Here is an 18,306-nt window from a genome sequence, read left to right on the forward strand (position 1 = left end):
GGGAAGTCAATACTTCGTAACTTATGGAGTAGGTCACTTCTGGAACTAGCAAAACTGGTGCTGGTAGCACGGTGTGAAAACACGCAAAATGCTAATAAGATCGTTGGTGAAATGGTGAATTTGTCGTCCACTACCATTCGCTCGGTAGATTTCGAATGACAGGCCGAATGGCCTGTGCCAATTAAAACTGGGTGAATAAGCCTAGCAATCGAGCTCCGGGTGCATGTGTCAGGTGGGGACATGCTAGTCGAGTAAAAGAAATATAAAATATTAGCCAACGCCTAAGTCGAGTACAATCATGGCTCTACTGGGCACAATGATTGACCCTGTGTCGTCTACCAGTAAACCAAAGGGAGTCAAGGTGGATAGGCTGTGATTTCTAACATAAACGCCAGATGAGAAACAGTGCTTTCTGATAAAGAACATCCACACGCGTGAAAACCGCTAATCACGACCGGACGCTTTTTGTCTCTTCATAAAGGTTCTGGCATGACCTTGTGGGGCATTCGGTGATAACCCTATAAACACAGTTGCAGCAATATTCGATTGTCTCCATGAGGAACTGTCTCAAGCTGTCGTGACCACTGATACATCATTGTGGGCGGAGCGGGAAGCCAGGGACTGATATAGAAGTTGCACTAACGTCAGCAACGAACAACACAGGCTTATCGGTTAGATAGCACGTTGTTCACCGTTTGTGACTGACTCCTCATTGGCATGACGTTAGCATCTGTGTAATGGTTAGTACGGGACACTCCTTGGGCACCGATTCTGAAAGATATGCTGTGTACAAGTGTACGACCTCTTATTCCATCTTGATCAGTAACAAGAAGGAATCTCACTAACCCGCCTGGGTAGTGGTCTTGTGTGATCTGAATTGAACGAACGTTCATTTTGATCAAAGTTGTCACAGTTTTGGTGTGGTCAGCAAAGTCCTGACCAAGACAAGCCGAAGAGGCCACATTAAATTGGAACAGGAATGTTCCCTAGGGGATAGTGGTGGACAAAAGCAAAGTCGTGAGAATTAGGTGGGGAATGACATGGACAACGAAAACACACACCATGCCGCTTCGGGAGATAGTCGTCAGTTTTTTACCAATCGGAGATCCTTTTGACTAATGAAGTTTGCCTTTACAGACGTCCCACTTCTAGGGTAACTTGTTGGGAGCGGTAGCAAGGAATAGCATTCCAACGGAGTATAGCAGACCGGCAGTACGCAGCCAGTAGCGAATTCAGTGATATTATACTACCTGAATCAGTATGCTACTACATATCCTACCTTCGGTTACTTGATCGCAAGCGTTGCATCTAATCCCCCGCCAAATTGGGGGATTTCGAAGTATTGCTGACAGGCTCAAACTCCAACGTCGATCGTGAAGCAGCTGACGATACTTTTCCACTTCGCAGCCCCACTGGATGTCATTATTGGTTGCATCAAACACAGGCTTTGCGGTCAAACGACGCCGACTAGGTTCTCGTCCATACAGTGAAATGTGTTAGGCGTTGAGAACAACTGTATTACTATCAAATATGTAGTTCAAACTCGTAAAAAAGACTGATGGTCTTTCACCATTGATCTACTGGTTTACCGTAGATCTCCAGCTGCCGTTCTCAATGCGCTTCTCTGAAGATTAGACGATGAGGAACTACACCCAACCTTCTGGGAGTGACCACAACAGGGGGCAATGCATTTCAGATATTTTACTTGTACAACCACGGTAGTTTGCGGGTAACACCGCCGTAAGTGTACATAATGAACACAAAAATCACCAAGACCCGTGGCGACGGTATTTAACGTTCACCGGTTCATGTGACTGGACCGACCAAATTCAAGTAAAAAAAAATGCAGTAACAAATGAAATAGAACTGGGGATTGTGTACAAGAGGGGCAATCAAATGATCGGGCTACCACTGAGTACGCCCACCCCAAGGACCATCCTGACGCGAGTATTTAGGTCGATTATCTGGCGGTAGTGGGCCAGGTGGAGGGGGTCGCTTGGTTGGGGGAAAGTAGTTTGGTGGATGCATCCCAGGTTCAGGGTGAAAATGGTCACGAGCAAGTGGATATCTCTCCGATGGAGGTGGTGGAAGTGGTGGCTGTCTTCTTGGAGGAGGAGGACCAGGAGGATGATACACCGAAAACCGACCATCATCACCTTTGGACCATTCTCTTTCACGAGGTCCCGGAAAGTGACGAGATCGTTCGTCTGGGGGAAACCGACTGGATCGTTGATGGCCGTAGGGTACGTTCGGTTCCGTTGCGTGCGGGATCGGTCGGGGATGATCGAGAGGGATCGCTTCACGTGGTGGCCCATGACCACGCATTTCCATTGGATGATGCGGATTGTCAAACCGCTCATTTTCATACGGTGCTTGGATCGTTGATGGCCGTAGGGTACGTTTGGTTCCGTTGCGTGCGGGATCGGTCGGGGATGATCGAGAGGGATCGCTTCACGTGGTGGCCCATGACCACGCATTTCCATTGGATGATGCGGATTGTCAAACCGCTCATTTTCATACGGTGCTCTTTGATAATACGGTGGTGGTGGTGGTGGAAGTGGACCAGGCTTACGAGCAATAGAATCTGGATGTTCATAGTCTCTATAGTCTCTATCCTCGGTATGTGGCTTTGGAGGAAAATCGTCGTGGCTTGAATATGTTTTTCCGAATGGTTCGTGGTCATCATATCGGTTACTTAGGTGCGGTGGGGGTGCGACCTGAGTATTCCCGTTGTTGAGTTCTGGTAAAGGGGCATCAAAAGTATCTTTCCATTTTCCTGAAATCGAAATAAAAGAATATGCATTTCAACTTTAAACTGTGTCATCAGCTTCAAGGGAACCATGACAAATAAAGAAATATTCAAGACTAAGGGGGAAACGCGAGATATAACAAAAAACCATCCTAGTGACACTCGGAGAAGCGTATGGTTTATGAGATCAACTAACCGGGAGCATCCCTGATTTCCGGTCGAGGTCCAATCGGAGGTGGACGTTCTGGTTCTCGTGGAAGGACAATTGGCTCCACAGGTTCTGGAGGTTGGCCCAAGTAATTCATCGGTCTCACAGAACGGGTAACTACACCTTGATTGTCAGCAGTATGATCTCCTGGAAACTTCTGTCTACGATCAGCTATGGAGTCAGTACGAGCGGATGCTTGGGTGTTGTCGCTGTCCTTGTGGACGGCTGGTATGGTGGGTTTGACCGGGGGCAAGTATTGTGGCGGTGTAGCAAAGTCCGTGACCGCAGCAGCTGCGGCAACTGCTGCGGCCGCAAGCTGCGTGGGACTGGGAGCTGGCATCATTACAGTCGGCATCGCCGTGATACGGGTGCTGGCCCAGTTGGCAGCAAACTCCTTGGGTATGGTTCGGGTGTTGCGCATTTTGTTCCGGTCACGTTCATCAGAATCGTCCCCAAAGTCAGTTAGGTTCAAGTCCGTCACACTTCCCTCGTTGATACCGGGTATCTCAACGGCCGAAATATCGTCCGGGTTGTTTACAAAGGCCTTCTCTTCAGTAATGTCAATGATGCCGTTTTGCAAAGTGGAATCTGCTAAGGCTTTCAATAGGTCATTAGTTAGACTCAAATGATCCGCTGTCTCAGTATCATTGACTCCATGATTGACAGCCTGCAGAAGACTCTCTGTTGCTGCACTACTGGCGGTCTCCTTTAACATATCACCTGGACGATTCCGTGTCCAAAACTTTCTAAAAAGGCGAATAGCGATGCGGAATATCAAGACATAGATGAGAAAAATTGAAACACATAGAACAAACAAGAGCACAGCTAAATGAAGACTTACGTAGCAAAGTCATTCGCACCAGATACCAATATATGACCCAATGGATGCCAAGCAAGACTCCATATCATGCTTTCGTGTGCATTCTCAACAGCACCCAGTTCCGTGTCCGTTCTGAAGATAAGGAACAAAAACACACATGTAATTTACGCAAAGCCCTGGAGACAGCCCTGAATCACACTTACGACATCAGAATAAGCCACGACCCAGTTCTCTTCCTAGTAAAAACATATTCCTGTCACGAATAAGAAAATTCTGATATTCACTAGCTAATTACATTCAGACATGCAGATAAAACCAAGAGGATCACCATAGAAACAAACAGATGCCGCTTGGTCTCCCGAAAGGCCAAAGGCCTTAAAACGGCATATTCAGAGGGGAGGGATGTCACCATAAAGTACTTTCAATTTCTGTCGAGAGCCCTGGTCTTTTAAATGACTTACGAGTGAGGTGAACAAACAACCACAACAAAATAGGGAACGCAGGCTTTCACGTAAGTCGTTATAAACCACAGAAGTCACTGTCCAAAATAAAATAGAATAAAGCTAATGCCCTTCGTCATTCGTACAGATGTACACATTGGCTGTTACGCTAAACAAGTGATGCCGCTGGTATCACTACGGCATTTGTTGCTCCCTGAACTGGCTCAACTTACCTGATCAGTAGATCAATGAAATGCAAGCTGAATCATGGGATGATTGATTGGTATTTATCAACATCTTACTGATTAGTTGTTCTTGTCATCTTCAGTTGTTACTCAAGTCTGGCTGACAAGGCACGAAGATTTTCGTTCCTAATGCTTTAAACGATGGAGACTGATGAGCAATCTACGGGTTTATCATGTTGATACACCTTCACGAACCAGTGATAATTATGCTAGACCACTAAATATTTGAAGAAAACGATGCAGAACGCGTCCAAAAAATCTGTTCTTAACAAGACCAATTTTGTTCGTACACAATAGGACGCGAAATACGCCTCGATCGTGAAGAAACAACTCACTCGAGCAGATTTCGGTACCTATTGGGGTGTTTTCTTCAGAGGAGCAAACGGCACAAAGTTCACACGCATGCAAATGTAGTGTACTGCGGCCGAAGCTCACGAGGATGGGTCCAACATTTATTTAGGAATATCTTGGATTCTTTGTAATGTACTACTGGCGCAGCACATTCAGTTGCCTGAGAACATCATAAACGAGAGATTCAGCTGGGTTCCAGGTGAGCCTCTCGAAAGAACCAAATTAGTTTGCAAATGAGTGTATATTCGCTAATCTTGGATTCTGTTTCATTTTGACAATATCGGACAGTGCAATTTTCCGTTTAAGGACTGTGACGCACGGCAACCTGCTACTTTTGTCATTGCGGGCTGTCCCATTCGGTCATTCAACTGGCCGCACTGTACAGTCAAATGTAGCCCGCAACCGGACAGTGACTAAACAGTCACTTGAACACGCCATCCACGGTCAGCAACGTACGGGTGCTTGAGTGGTCCGTATGAATTTTCAGTGGCATACAGAACAACGATAGACCGCTACATGGTCCTGGAGAGTAGGTATTTTAACAGGCAAAAAAGCGAATCAACTGGGGAATCTGGAATAGCAAACCGTGTGTGGCTCCTAGCGATAAAGTGGTAGAGCAATGGCGTAAGCAGTCTAACACCCATGAGAAGCTCGACATCGAATCTAGCGAGCAACAGATAGCTTACGGAAGGTATCTCATACAAAGTTTGAGGTTGATATCGTATGCTGATTGACTCACCAGTATAACCTGCATGAATGCGTCCGAGACATCGAAAAAATTACTCACCCTGCCAACCAGTAAAAGATAGAGCCATCAGCGCTTCCACTGGCAAAAAGGCACTCGTGGAAAGGGTGCCACGCGACCCGCATTACGTCCCGCTTGTGTCCTCGAAAAGTTTGCAGTTCGGCCTTCAAGTTCCTTAGATCGAACAACTTGATGAGGTGATCTCTTGAAGCTGTGAGGAACCAGTTGCCATTGTCGTTCCATGCTACATCAGTGCATGTGTTCTTGTGAATGTACCTGGTCGATTTAGAGGAAATCAGATGGAGTGCGGCCATACAGTTTCGGAAACGTGTTCAAAGTAAGCATGTAGTGTTGACAAAATATCTTCCAATCATTCCAGCTACTCAACTGAAACCACTGTCACCGCGCGGAGATGAGTTAAAATTTTGTTGAAAGTGGATGTCTATCATCATCGATTTACAATCCAAGTATTCGCACATGCATCGTCAAAAATTTACGCAAAATTATGAAAACGTATAGATGGTCTCCTATGGATGAAAGGATGACGCATTCTAACTCATTTCCGGGTTTTAACGTGATGTGTCGGTGTCCCACCTAATGGCATGATCTAAACGATGGAAATCCAGGGTGGATACACAAAACAGACTCATGTCACTGTCAGTAGTGAACCAAACAGTAGTCATAAGCTGAGTAGTTGGTCAAATTTGTTTGTGTTCATCCATGATACATATTCACAGTGGAAGTTCAGAAAGGAGGAACGTTTGGAGAGTGAACGACTGAAGTCGTCAAATCAATGCCAACATCATAAGTAACTGGATCAACATATTCGACAGAAAAAACGCCAGTGATTGTCGCTGGGCTCATGGTTACGAACCGAAGATCCGTCTTGGGTCCAGTTTGTAGTACTATACAAACTATACGACCACTAGATCTGGTTTTTGTGCTACACCTGCCACCTCAATCTCGCTGCAGTTTCCAAATCCACATTCACACTCTTTAAAATCCAATTTTTGGTTTTTGGACCCTATGTGGGGGGTAGGCCGAGTATGGCACGATTAGAAAAACGACCCATTCGGAACTGATCTGACTCCAGCATGGCGTTTTGTCTTTGCCTTTTTCGCCATGGATACATAGGAACCATTTCATTCAGCGACCCTTTGCACAGAATACTAGACTCCGAAAGGAAAATGGGTGGGTACACTTTTCAACCAAAAACTCCAGTTTGTTGATAATAAACCAATGTTTCAAGCCACACGATCACCCTTCCGACTCCACTATCTTCTATTTTTCAATTCCTCTCTCCATGTAATCGCCCAGCATGCTGAACTATCCCTGAGGGATTGGTGTACTACTGACTTGTTTGATGCGATAGTTGAATACATGTACGCTCCGATCTCAAGACTTCAATTTATTACTGCCACTTTTTGAGAAAAGTACCGTTCAAAGTTGAGAAACTGCCTTTTGAAAATAGTGGTTTCCTTTATTGATTTGCAGTTTCCAAATCCCTTAGAGTTTTCACTTGAATTCACCCGTGTGCTCTTTGGTAGTCACGTCAGTACTCATTTGAAACACCGCTCTGTTCAGGCGTCTCATCATCATAATCATCATCATCGACAGCATAACATCAATCTCCAACGCTGATACTTCACTTCCGCTAAACCATAGTTTATTTGAAGGTTTTATGTGAAGTAAAGAGTAAAAGTTGACGGGGACACGGACTTAGTGCTAGCCTCAACGGGCAGCCGAGGTGCATAAAGGAAATCAAGATAGAAACGGAAAATAAGAACGCCATCGACATAGATTAGCAACCATAACTTGCAGCGTCTCCAACAAAGTGCAGTGGGGACTAAGCGGTCTCCATTCTGAAAGACGAGTTGCACCGACAGCATCCAAACGTTCCACAGTCTCTTTCATACCCCTCAAGGGTTGGCCACCTATCTGCTTCCACCACGCTGAATTGGGCACGAAAACAGCACTCTCCCCGATAAACGATGGTTAGGCAAGCGCAGTAAATGGCTTGACCAACGCAGCTTCTGGTGCTGGACACATCATTCAATAGAATTCCCAGTTGCACAACAGAAAATTTGCTTTCTAGTTGCCGTTGTGGATCCGCCGACGTTAACCCTTATATTCCCATTAAAATGACGCACGTCCTGTCTCTGAAACACGCATGCAGAACCCAAACGTGATTATGCATCTCTAAATGCCAAGGACGAACTCAACTGTCACATTTCACCCTCCATGTGTCCGGTAAGCAGGATGCGATGAGTCGTGGAATAACTCAGCCCCAGATCTGAACGCGCTTTGATGAAATGGATTCTAGTAAACAGTGGTCTTTGCGCTGTTCGGTTATCCAGCTCAATGCCTCTCGACATAAAAAAGGTGCCTGTTTATAGTGTCGACGGACGATGTCCCAACGGACTGCAGTTCTGACGCTGAAAAATACCGGTGGAGAGCAGTACTTTAAGATTGTCATTGCCGTTGTCACACAACTTGATTCCAATCACGCTATAGTGAGATCACACCCTCATAAGTCAGCATGAAACATGCCGATCCACCATCTTCAGAGAACTATCATAGTTCAGCAATATCGACTTGAGTTAGCTCAACTACTCTCTACGGTGAATCAACATTGTACTGGTAGCGAGCAGGTGGATGAAGAATGACAAAATGTGGAAGGGACTACGCTAGCAACATTCAGCGCTGTCTGTCCGACTTCTCCGATGGGATCAAATGATCATTGGATATCGTCAAGATCGCTGGCACCTATTAATGCCAGGAAATCAATACCAGCAGGAAACGAGTAAGACAGTACACGCAAATCCCTCAAACACCAAATAGTAAAGAGCTTAAGGGGAGACCGAGAGTCTTGATGGATAATGAGAGCTCAGGAGATGGTTTTTGCTCCTGGAAACAGCCATTCCACGAACCGACTAATTCGACCGACTGGTCATATAAAGTAACAGTCAGTGACATGTTAGGCGAAAAAGGAGGCTCATTCATCCATTTACAAAAGCGCGGACTGGAGAGATGGGCTGGACACCTCGAATAACAGCTTAGCTGGCTTCCTACAACAAAGCCTCTGGAGGTAGTGCATATGGGCGATGGAATGTATACCTTAATCGCCCGTCCGAAGAAATAAGATACAAACCATCCGCACTGAAACGTGAGAAGGCACCAGGATCACACGACCTGTATCCAGCGCTCTTCAAAGAAGGCAGACAATCCCTCATGATCCATTTGACAAAGCCCATTGGTGCGATAGGAAGTGAAGAGAGATAAAGGTTGCGATAAACTAAGGTTGTTGGGTAGATCCAATGGGTGATTGGCTTCATCATACATACGTGCTTCGAGTCTTAAACAGGTGTACACATTGTGGTGTGGTCATTCAATAAATCCGGGTCACTGAACAAACAACAGAGCACAGCACCTATCGGGTCATGTGAGAAGGCTCCGATGGGACAGTCTGAACAAGAAAATAATCTGCTTATTTTTCAACGCAGTACGCATAGGGGGGATGTGAAATCAACAGAGTCTCTAATAGACCAAAACACAATATAGTTAACACGGACCGGTAGAATGGGGGTCTCCTAATCATCCTGTATCCTCACAAAAGGGTTTGAAAGCCGGTGTCCTAGAGGGTACCGTAACTTGTCCTTTTTCGTTACACTTATTTTCCGTCTTTACCATTAGAGCAAGCATTGTGACAATCGGATTTTGTTATTTGTCTACTAATTAATCAGTTAGATGGAGAATGAACTATACGTTACACTTGACGTGAAACTAAAACCGTTTCCTCGATTCTAAAAACCGTCCAGCCTCCGAAAATGTCCCAGTTATTCATACATAGACGTGTGCTGTCAAGTTTCTGAATAACAAGCTTTAGGCAGTAATACAGATCAATGAACCGGGATTAATATTCACCGAAACTCACATGGTTGTCACAGATTCGCCCGTTTTTGGGTCCCAGAGCTTGATCGGTTGTTGTGCATCTTTGCTACCCGAAATGATAAGTGATAATGTGGGATGCCACGCCACACTCCGCACGTCGGACCCATGGCCTATGAAGAAACAAAATCAAATCATATGGTTTGAACAGTCACACTTACATTATTCTTAACCAGTATGACACCCGTGCTCAATCTGTTCGGTTAAACAACGCAGATAACAATAAATGGAGCTCCTCTTACAGACCAAATACACAATAGTTAAGAGAATTCAGCTGGCCTCCGTTCTAAACTGACTAACTAGATTTTTCAGCTGTGCAATCACTGTCCGAATGTAAGCCTAAATGCAACTGGAAAATCCCCAAAATAAAAAGAGTAGCCTTGAAGTGAACCACGACGCCAGGTGTAGTTTAGTCCAGCAAGGCAGCGTACACACCTTGATTCCCCAATAATTTGGAAATTTCTTCACAAGACTTTTAATTATTGGGTTCAGTGATCTCTTCCTATCATTAAGGTTTAAAGAAGACCAAACTATTCGCTACGCTAATTTTTTGATAGCCTCCTTGGGAATCATCAATGGCTCGAAACGACAAAAACCAACGAATCGTTCCTTACATGTCTGAGGTGCATGTCTGTATCCAGAGCCCTGAAAAGAACATTTCCCACATGAGAAATTTGAAAATTTCCAATTTTTTTTAGCTTGACAGTCTAGATCAAGTAGACTGAATGTCACCCAACCACTGGTACACGTTCGAACACGAGGACATTCATCACTTCGGTCTCAAAGTATGAAATTTTACCTGGTAGTTTTAGTAGGATGAGTCAAGCACTGTTGTTTGACAATCAGTCTAGCTGGCGAAGGAGTTCCCAACTCGTCCTGGCATGACGGAGAAGAGCATGACAGAGTATCGCTCGCTTAAGATTACCAGAGAACGTCACTTGCGCTTACTGTCTGAGACTATCCACCGGATAGTAGGAAGACCGTGAACATCGTCATCCGAGAATCACGTAGATGACGCATAGGCATAGTGCTTCGTTTCCGTCAAGCTGATTCAACCGAACATCGACGCGCGTCCAATTTCACATTCATTTAACGTTGAATGATTATAGAAAGTGATCGGATGTGTTCGGAACTACAACAAACACTTTGCCCTTCAAAGGCAGACGGCACATTTTTATCAACGGGCAATTAATTCCCAGTACAGAAGACAAGCTTACTGGTAGCATTGAATAAATGCAATCACCTAGGTTGGGTTGAAAAGTAGTTAAAGAGCACATACTGTGAGCTAGATGCATTTGCCGGCTAACTAAAGCAACCCGATTATAGTTCAGAAGTATAAGGTACAAAACGGTAGTGAGTTTACAACGACAGCAACTTCAAATTGTGTCAGACATAAAAGGTCCAAATGTGCGATTTCATTATGAACCGGACGACTTCGCTACCAGGTCACTGAGAATCAGAAAATGAACCAAACGTTTGCGCTTCCAGAGGCGTAGCAGACGTGGGTTTTACAATACATTAGCGAAGTTGCTGACAACCGACAACAAGATGGCTGGTGACCATGTAGGAACACATTACAGACATTACGAGAAGTCATGCTTGGGTGTTTCGGAAAAGCAGACGCGAACAAAACCAGTCCCGAGGATGTTTGGTACAATCCAGTTGTTAAATGAGAATAAGGTTATGTGATGAGTGAGATTGCTGTTACACTTGACTCAACTTAATCTCCTGATATTGAGCGACCTAAGCGATTGGATCCTGTAACGTGACTTGCTTTCATTTCAGCAGAAACTCCTATATAGCCGTTTCTTAGCATTACTTCGAGAGTTACATAGTCTGTGAAGCTTCATCTTTCAGGCGTTGAGTAGACAAAAGCACATCGTGGTAGATGAATGCAACTGTCACTATCTTCGTGAAGGACAGTACCAGTCAAAGTGATTACCTTGTAATATTCTGGCAGTGAGGGTTCAAAATTCAGTTGTAACGCCGTTTCGGTGGCTGACTGCCATGTCATCCAAAGGAAGCATGAAGGCTGAAATACTGTCAGACAGCTGCTGCCCAGACAGTAGTCGAGATGCTGAGGTTGTGTTCGAACCAAGTACCTTCTGGTCAGTAGGTTCCAGTCTTGATCACTGAGCCATCTCAGCTTTATTCTAGTAATCTAAATATTGATACCTCGGGTACAGATGGCAGTTGGTCTCTTCGCTGTGCTTGGCAATTGGCTTACAGACGTTTCATCATTGTCGTCAGTGCGCTGTTAGGGGGTATTTCCTCAGATCTGACTGAAGAGAGTATTCGGTATAGCAAACCTGTCTGATATAAGTCTCGTGTGCATTTCATTCGAATGGTTCGTTTAGGGCTTTACGGCGTTGCAGTCAGTATTGCATGCATTTACCGGATGTCACCATTTCAGTAGTTAAATCCACTTGTTCCGATCAGCCCGTTTGCGCTTCTCGGATCTCGCGTTTCGGTCTGCTTTCCTACTACTATATTCAACAGTTAGACGCTTTCTATGCTCAACAGCTTTCTCTCCTCAATTCTCACATTCTGTCGCTTTGTTGTTTGATGTTCTGGATGCTGACTAGTTCAGAGTAAGCAATTTCCATTTAGCCTACTGATTTGTTGTCCTTGTCCTACTTGGTTGATATTTTAGCGTCCCCAGCCGTGCTCGTCCCGTTTCGCCCTACCTTCGCTCCTCCTGTTGGTTTTATTACCTAACGGAAATATACAACCAAGCAGGATATGGACCGAAAAATCGGGTCAAACACCTTAACAAACGAAAATTAATCGTAGCGTGTGGAGGTTTTGTGATTTTAAGTCGAGATCTCGCCTGTAATTGAGGCTAACCTATTATCAAAAGCCGAGAAGTAGTGTAAAGGACAGTTGTTTCATCCTTAATGGGAATCATTAACAATACGAATCTCATGAAACTACAGTAGGGAGTTTCGAACCCCCAAACTCTCAATCAGTGACTGACCTCAAGCAGCTGAACAGCAGTGCGATAAGCGCTCATTTAGACATGATATAGCCCCGCTCAATCTCAATCAAAGAGACAACATCACTGACTGGCTCCTCGAGTGACCTCTTAGAAGGACGTTTCACTCATCTTGTGAAATTATCCTTCCTCTGAGGAACTTACAGACTGTTCGTGGTGTGAGTCGATTTTGTAGTTTTCAGCTGGGATTTCATCTTGTCGGTGGAGTTAATCTGTGTTGAAAAGCCAAGAAGCATTGTACAGCTGTTTCATCCTTATTTGGGAATCATTCGCAGTGCGCAGTGAGAGCCTACCACAGTGTTGTTCGGCCGCTTGAGATCGAACCGTTGAATGTTCGACCACTGACCGAAAGACCGCAAAGTTTGAAATTCCCTACTGGAGTTTCGTGAGATGCGCACTGCTGAGGGTTCCCAATAAACATGAAACAACTGTACAGTTCTTCTCAGCTTTTCAGCATAGATTGATCTCACTGACAGGACCGAACCTCAATTGAAAACGAAAACTGCACAAGAGGAAGAAGTTCCTTTGTAACCTGCCGGTAACCAAAATCCCTGAACACAATGTACTAGAACGTGAGAATTGATCGACCAAATCAGATTTGATACTTCTAAAAATAGAACATGTTCAACTGACAAGTCCAATGTCAGAGGCTCATCGATACACTCGCCAACAGACTAACCGGAACAAACGAACAGAATCATTTAAAGGAAGACCTCACGCGAACTAATGGAATACGTGCAAATCGGATCGCGACACAGCACAAATTCCAAGCAGACTAATCAAACAAAACTCCTGGCGGTCCAACATATTACAGATATCAACCAACCTTAAGAAACTACGTAGACGCAAGCATAACTGGAGTAAATGCTCTCTAAAGGGGCACCGACGATGTCCTTACGTGACAAAACGATCGTTATCCAACTGCCAAAACCAGATAACAGACCAGATGGCACCTCTTCAACAGAAGTTTGTGACCCGACCCTCGAAAATAAACGTGCATTTTACCTTCCGTTTTTACCCAGATCAAAGCATCTTGTGATTCCACCCACGTATATGTAGTTTTGTAGGAATGAATTGCCGAAATTTGAGGATATTTTGCGGATGATGCGCAGTTTGGAGATCAAGCATAAAAATGAAATCTCGCAGCATGCTTCTTTTGCATGTGCAGGCCGATGTTGGTCTACCTGTTCTTTGATACAGGCCTGTTTTCGAGGAACTCCACGTTCCCCAAAAATAGCGTGCATCTAAGGTGAATTCCAGCGACAGAAATCCTGCCGTCAGGTGCTATAATTCTTGGAGCCAGAACAGCTTGCTTTAGTAAAAAGTAATCTACCGAAACATCGAGACATTAACTGCATCTGATGCACGACTTAGTCAAGTCGAGGAGAAAAACTGGCAACGTTGACAAGTGTTTGCGAAGAGAATAAGTCAAGGGTGATGATAGTTCGAGAATCCCGCCAACACCTTCAAATCTAAAGCGGAACCACTGCACTCGAAACGGTACTAAACGAACCTGAACCAAATCGGCAACACTGAGTGCACAAGTACTAAACAGTCCGATAAAGCACAAAAAGTGACAGTTTTCGTTAACCCCTTTGGTCATATTGGTTAGAGTTGGTTAGAAATCAAGTTTGAAAATTGGCATGTCACGATGTCCCGATAAGAACACTGACGTGAAAGCGAAATTCAAGTATATGCGCTCTGAAAGGAAAAGCACCTCTTGAGGCAGGCTCGTCCCTATTGTATGCTTAAGTTTGCGTACTTGTACACGGCAGTACTTCCGTTGTATTAGTGTTCGTCAAGGTAATTTTACTGCCCTGAGGAAACAGTATGGAAGTATTCACCTCAGTATGTGGGAAGCAGGCCTAAACTCAACTGAATGCACAAAAATCCCACTCATATACTCAGACATTGAAATTACAATCTGAAAAAGTTCAATCAACTGCATACAAGAGCTAATACCGTTCGCGGAACCTGCATTTTCGGTGAATGACCCAGTTAGCACTCCAAAGACTGCAGGACGGTGAGTACAATTAAGCAGTATCTGCAGAAATTTATCGAAACTTCGGCTGCGAAACTCGCAAAAAATCCCTTCAAAGTTCAAGTATGAAATAAGGTCTTTCATATTTGTGTCATGTAAGCATTTCTGAAAGCGCAGTCCGGCAAGCATGGTACCCTGATTGTAGCTATCTTGACTCTGACAGGCTGGCTCTTCACAACAGACCCCAAGGCGCTTTCATCTGGACTGCAGTGGAAAAAACGCATGGCAACGAAACCGTGTTAGTTAGCTAGTTCGCCTTCAGGCGTACGTAGAAAATAGTTAAATCCGTCTGCTCCTGGCTTGTTGAAACGCTGGCTTCATTATGCATAATAAAACTGGAGACTCGTTGGATTATGCTACATCCGAAAAAATGTTACTATTCTTTAGCACAGGCTGCCTCTCTGCTTACTTGCAAGACCTAGGAGGACGTAAAGATTACACACACAAATAATGGTTCAGCTGGAGAATTCTTTCGGAGCCTGGCTCCGATGCCACCCGAAGGAAGCATGAGAGCTGAGATACTGCCAGGTTCCCAAAGCCTAGACAGGAGAAGTCAAGAGGCAGAGGTCGCGGAGTAATCGATTATATATTCACCGAACATATTGAACATGAGTCCCATCTAGCCCCAGTAGCCGCGATTGTACACGGAAGTGCGCTCCAAAATCTGCTTGCTTCCTTAAATGACGATTGACTGCAGTACCTACGAAATTCGGTTGCTTTAAATATAGGATGAGAAATGGGGAAACTAGATCATTTTGGTTTTGAACAAGCAATCTGCCTTGCCGACTGGCCTCCCTTTTGATATCACTGAACACCAGGGCTACCATAGATTGAATGTACAAAAATGCCCCATATAAGGAGATGGTACCGTGTTTAGAATGTCTCACAGCGGCTACCAAGCGCGCTTGAAAAAGTGCTTGTAGGTGAGCTTAATTTGAAGCAGATCCTCTTCATATGTGCAGGACTTTTCTCCCCACCCACTCCCTGATACTGTTTGTAAGTCCCAAAGACCTGTCCACTGCGGAAGAATAGAATTGGTGCAGGTGTGTCACGGGGTGCAAGGCTGAGCCAAGTCTGCCAGTCTCGGTAGGCAGTAGAAAGTTACGTCCCGAAGCCCCCATACGGGGAAAAACAGTTAGTAAACCGACTCAATTTATTGGCTTCTGTAAAGACCAATCCACTAAAGCAACGTACAACTTCTGACACACGTGAGGCGATCCACGACCGCCAGTGTCTCAACATGAATTTCAAGAGAAATGTCCAACAACATGAAATTTCGGGAACCGAAAAATAGCATGATTGGCCAGTTTTTGAAGCTAGAAGATTCTTGTCTTTTGAAAAATGAGAATATCATGTCCGTGTTTCAGATCAACAGTATTCTCATCTATAGCGACTCCAACATCAGCGTTCAGTTCATCAACCCAATAACTAAAAAAATCAAACACCCCTGACGAATACCAGTGCCTGTAGGGAAGCAGTTGGGCGTGTAATTGTACTTAGAACAGTAAACCGATCAGAGTCGAATGCACACTTGAAGCGTAGTGTACTTCGGTTTATTGTTTATAGCTGAGCAAGACTGACTGACTGAGGGAAGGTGAGCAGCCCACAGAAGTAAGCCTGACAGATAGTAAAAATAAGACAACCTCTGCTAGTCTAGGACACGACTGACCTAGACACAATGGTTATTTTTTGTAGAAGCTTAGATTAGAGTAGATCAAACTCCAATTTAGCGAGTGAACAAGCTGTATTGTAACCAATTCAAGCTACGGGTTGCCACCGATCCACTCCGCCTTTGTGGTCAACAGTGGAACCAAACAACTCATCGCCCCGGCTTCAATCAGTGCTTAGCTGCATCTTTTGAAGTTTAAGTGTGAAATACAAACATGCTAGCAAGGCTCATGTCTGTACAACCACCAGAATTCTTGAAAGTTTTAACCGGGCCGTCCTGCTTATGCCTTCTACTAAGCGAAAACAGGTCCAGATATTGTTAACTATTTTAACACGTCCGACCACGACCCCATTTTTTCGATATACCTCGTCCTGGTGTCAACAACCAACAGGGCTTGCCCGGCAGCAACAAACAACGCGCAAATCTTTGTTCTAACAACAAAAATGAACACGGCCGTTCAGTAGGAACTGTCTTCCTTTCTGATCGCGCTACGGAACCTTCACATTTCTCTTCAATCACCAAGTCACAGTAAAACAACGCCTTTTTGGTTCACTGAAAGGAGCCAATAATTCGTCAAATTTTCGTGTTGACTTCATTATTTTTCGAAGCTCAAAACGGCACGTCAAAGTTTACTACTGAGGTATGTTGCGGTCAAGCCGATAATTCTCCATGGAACTTCAAATGGCAAAATTATCTGACTCATACCGCTTTGAGGAGCTTGAATTTACGCAGAAAACTTTCCTTTCTACTGACACCATAAGGAAAGCTAGCATTCGCTGTTCCATCCTGAGTGCAACTGAAGGTCACTGATAGTAGTCGATCGTTCCGTTGGCGACTTCACCAAATGTGCTTGTTTGTGCGCGCCCACTCCCAAACCAGTATTCCGCTCGCCACAGCTCGATTGATCTGATCATACAACAGCCCTGAAACAATCGGACGCCACAATGGACACTCCTGATCGCCTAAACCAGTTACAACAATGTGCTGTCGTGCCCAAGGTATAGAACGTTTGAGCGTATGCTCTGCAATTGCTTGTCATACCAAGCCAGGAGTGACGTGCGTAGCCTTCCATGCAATGGCGCGTGCACCAAATGCATGTGCGTACATGCGCGAAAATACGGTGCACCGATGGTTGACCGGGAAACTGAGTGAAGTGCTCAAGATTTGAATATGCAGTGGAATCAAACCAATTTGCACTATGTAAAACCAAGTACCGTCTTTGAACGGAATCTCATCTTATTTTCGCTACGCCAGGAGCGACAAGAGAAGTAATGTAATTCAACTAATCAACATCGGTCGTCGTGCACATCATTTCACTAGGTTATTTCTATCATGGTAGGAGTTAAAGACAATTAAGCACCAGTCTCCGATAGACAATGCACGATTGTAAACATGAAAGTGATCATAAAGACTACGTTCTGAATTGAGGTGTTTAGTCAAGGTCCCCTCACTTAGGAATTAAAAGCTTCTCGTCCTAAGTATGGATAGAGCATTCACGGTAGGATAGGAGTACAATTTAAAGTCGGTGATTAGTCACAAGTATCTCGCTCGCTATCAATGGAGAGTGGGGTTACTAACAGGATGTGGTGGGAGACAGCTCTCTAGAGAACTTGGTGAACGCGCAAGGAGTGCATATCGTTGATACCGATACGACAAATAATTGGGCATCCTGTGCTAGACCGCTGCGTTTGTTAAGCAACTTAAGCGCCCCCAAATATTATCTACTTAACTTGCTCATCGATACCCATGAAACATCGAAAAAGAACGAGAATGTTCGCTTCCAACTTATCCCAGTTTGCTTTAATCGACTCGCCCAATTTATTCTAAGCAAGTGATTAGAAGGTGTCACTGTTACCAGGATCACCAGGCCATCTTAGTCAAGCAAGAAATCGACAGCGACCTATCCCACCCGCATGTTTCTCCCGAAACGGCGATATCACTTCACTGTGCACCATTCAGATAGATGGGTTCCTGTATTATACTCAACGAAGTATAGATCCGCATGAACGTTAACAGAATTATCCTATGACAATTGGAGAAAGCCCGATAGCCAAAGCATAGGTCTACCCAGCCATAATTCACACATCATCAATTC

General features: G+C 44.7%; 1 protein-coding gene across 1 annotated transcript in view; it reads right to left on the bottom strand.

Moving 5' to 3' along the window:
* Positions 1–1,905: 1,905 nt before the first annotated feature.
* Positions 1,906–18,306, bottom strand: part of T265_04343 (hypothetical protein) — a gene marked incomplete at both ends in the record, with an annotated part of 37,448 nt that continues 21,047 nt past the window's right edge. Inside the window, 5 exons of the mRNA XM_009169052.1 lie at positions 1,906–2,372; positions 2,946–3,703; positions 3,799–3,909; positions 5,601–5,834; positions 9,493–9,619. Coding sequence (XP_009167316.1) covers positions 1,906–2,372; positions 2,946–3,703; positions 3,799–3,909; positions 5,601–5,834; positions 9,493–9,619 — 1,697 coding nt within the window. The remainder of the gene's footprint in view (positions 2,373–2,945; positions 3,704–3,798; positions 3,910–5,600; positions 5,835–9,492; positions 9,620–18,306) is intronic.

The sequence above is a fragment of the Opisthorchis viverrini genome (genome assembly GCF_000715545.1).
Source record: "Opisthorchis viverrini unplaced genomic scaffold opera_v5_70, whole genome shotgun sequence".
Classification (NCBI taxonomy): Eukaryota; Metazoa; Platyhelminthes; class Trematoda; order Opisthorchiida; family Opisthorchiidae; genus Opisthorchis; species Opisthorchis viverrini.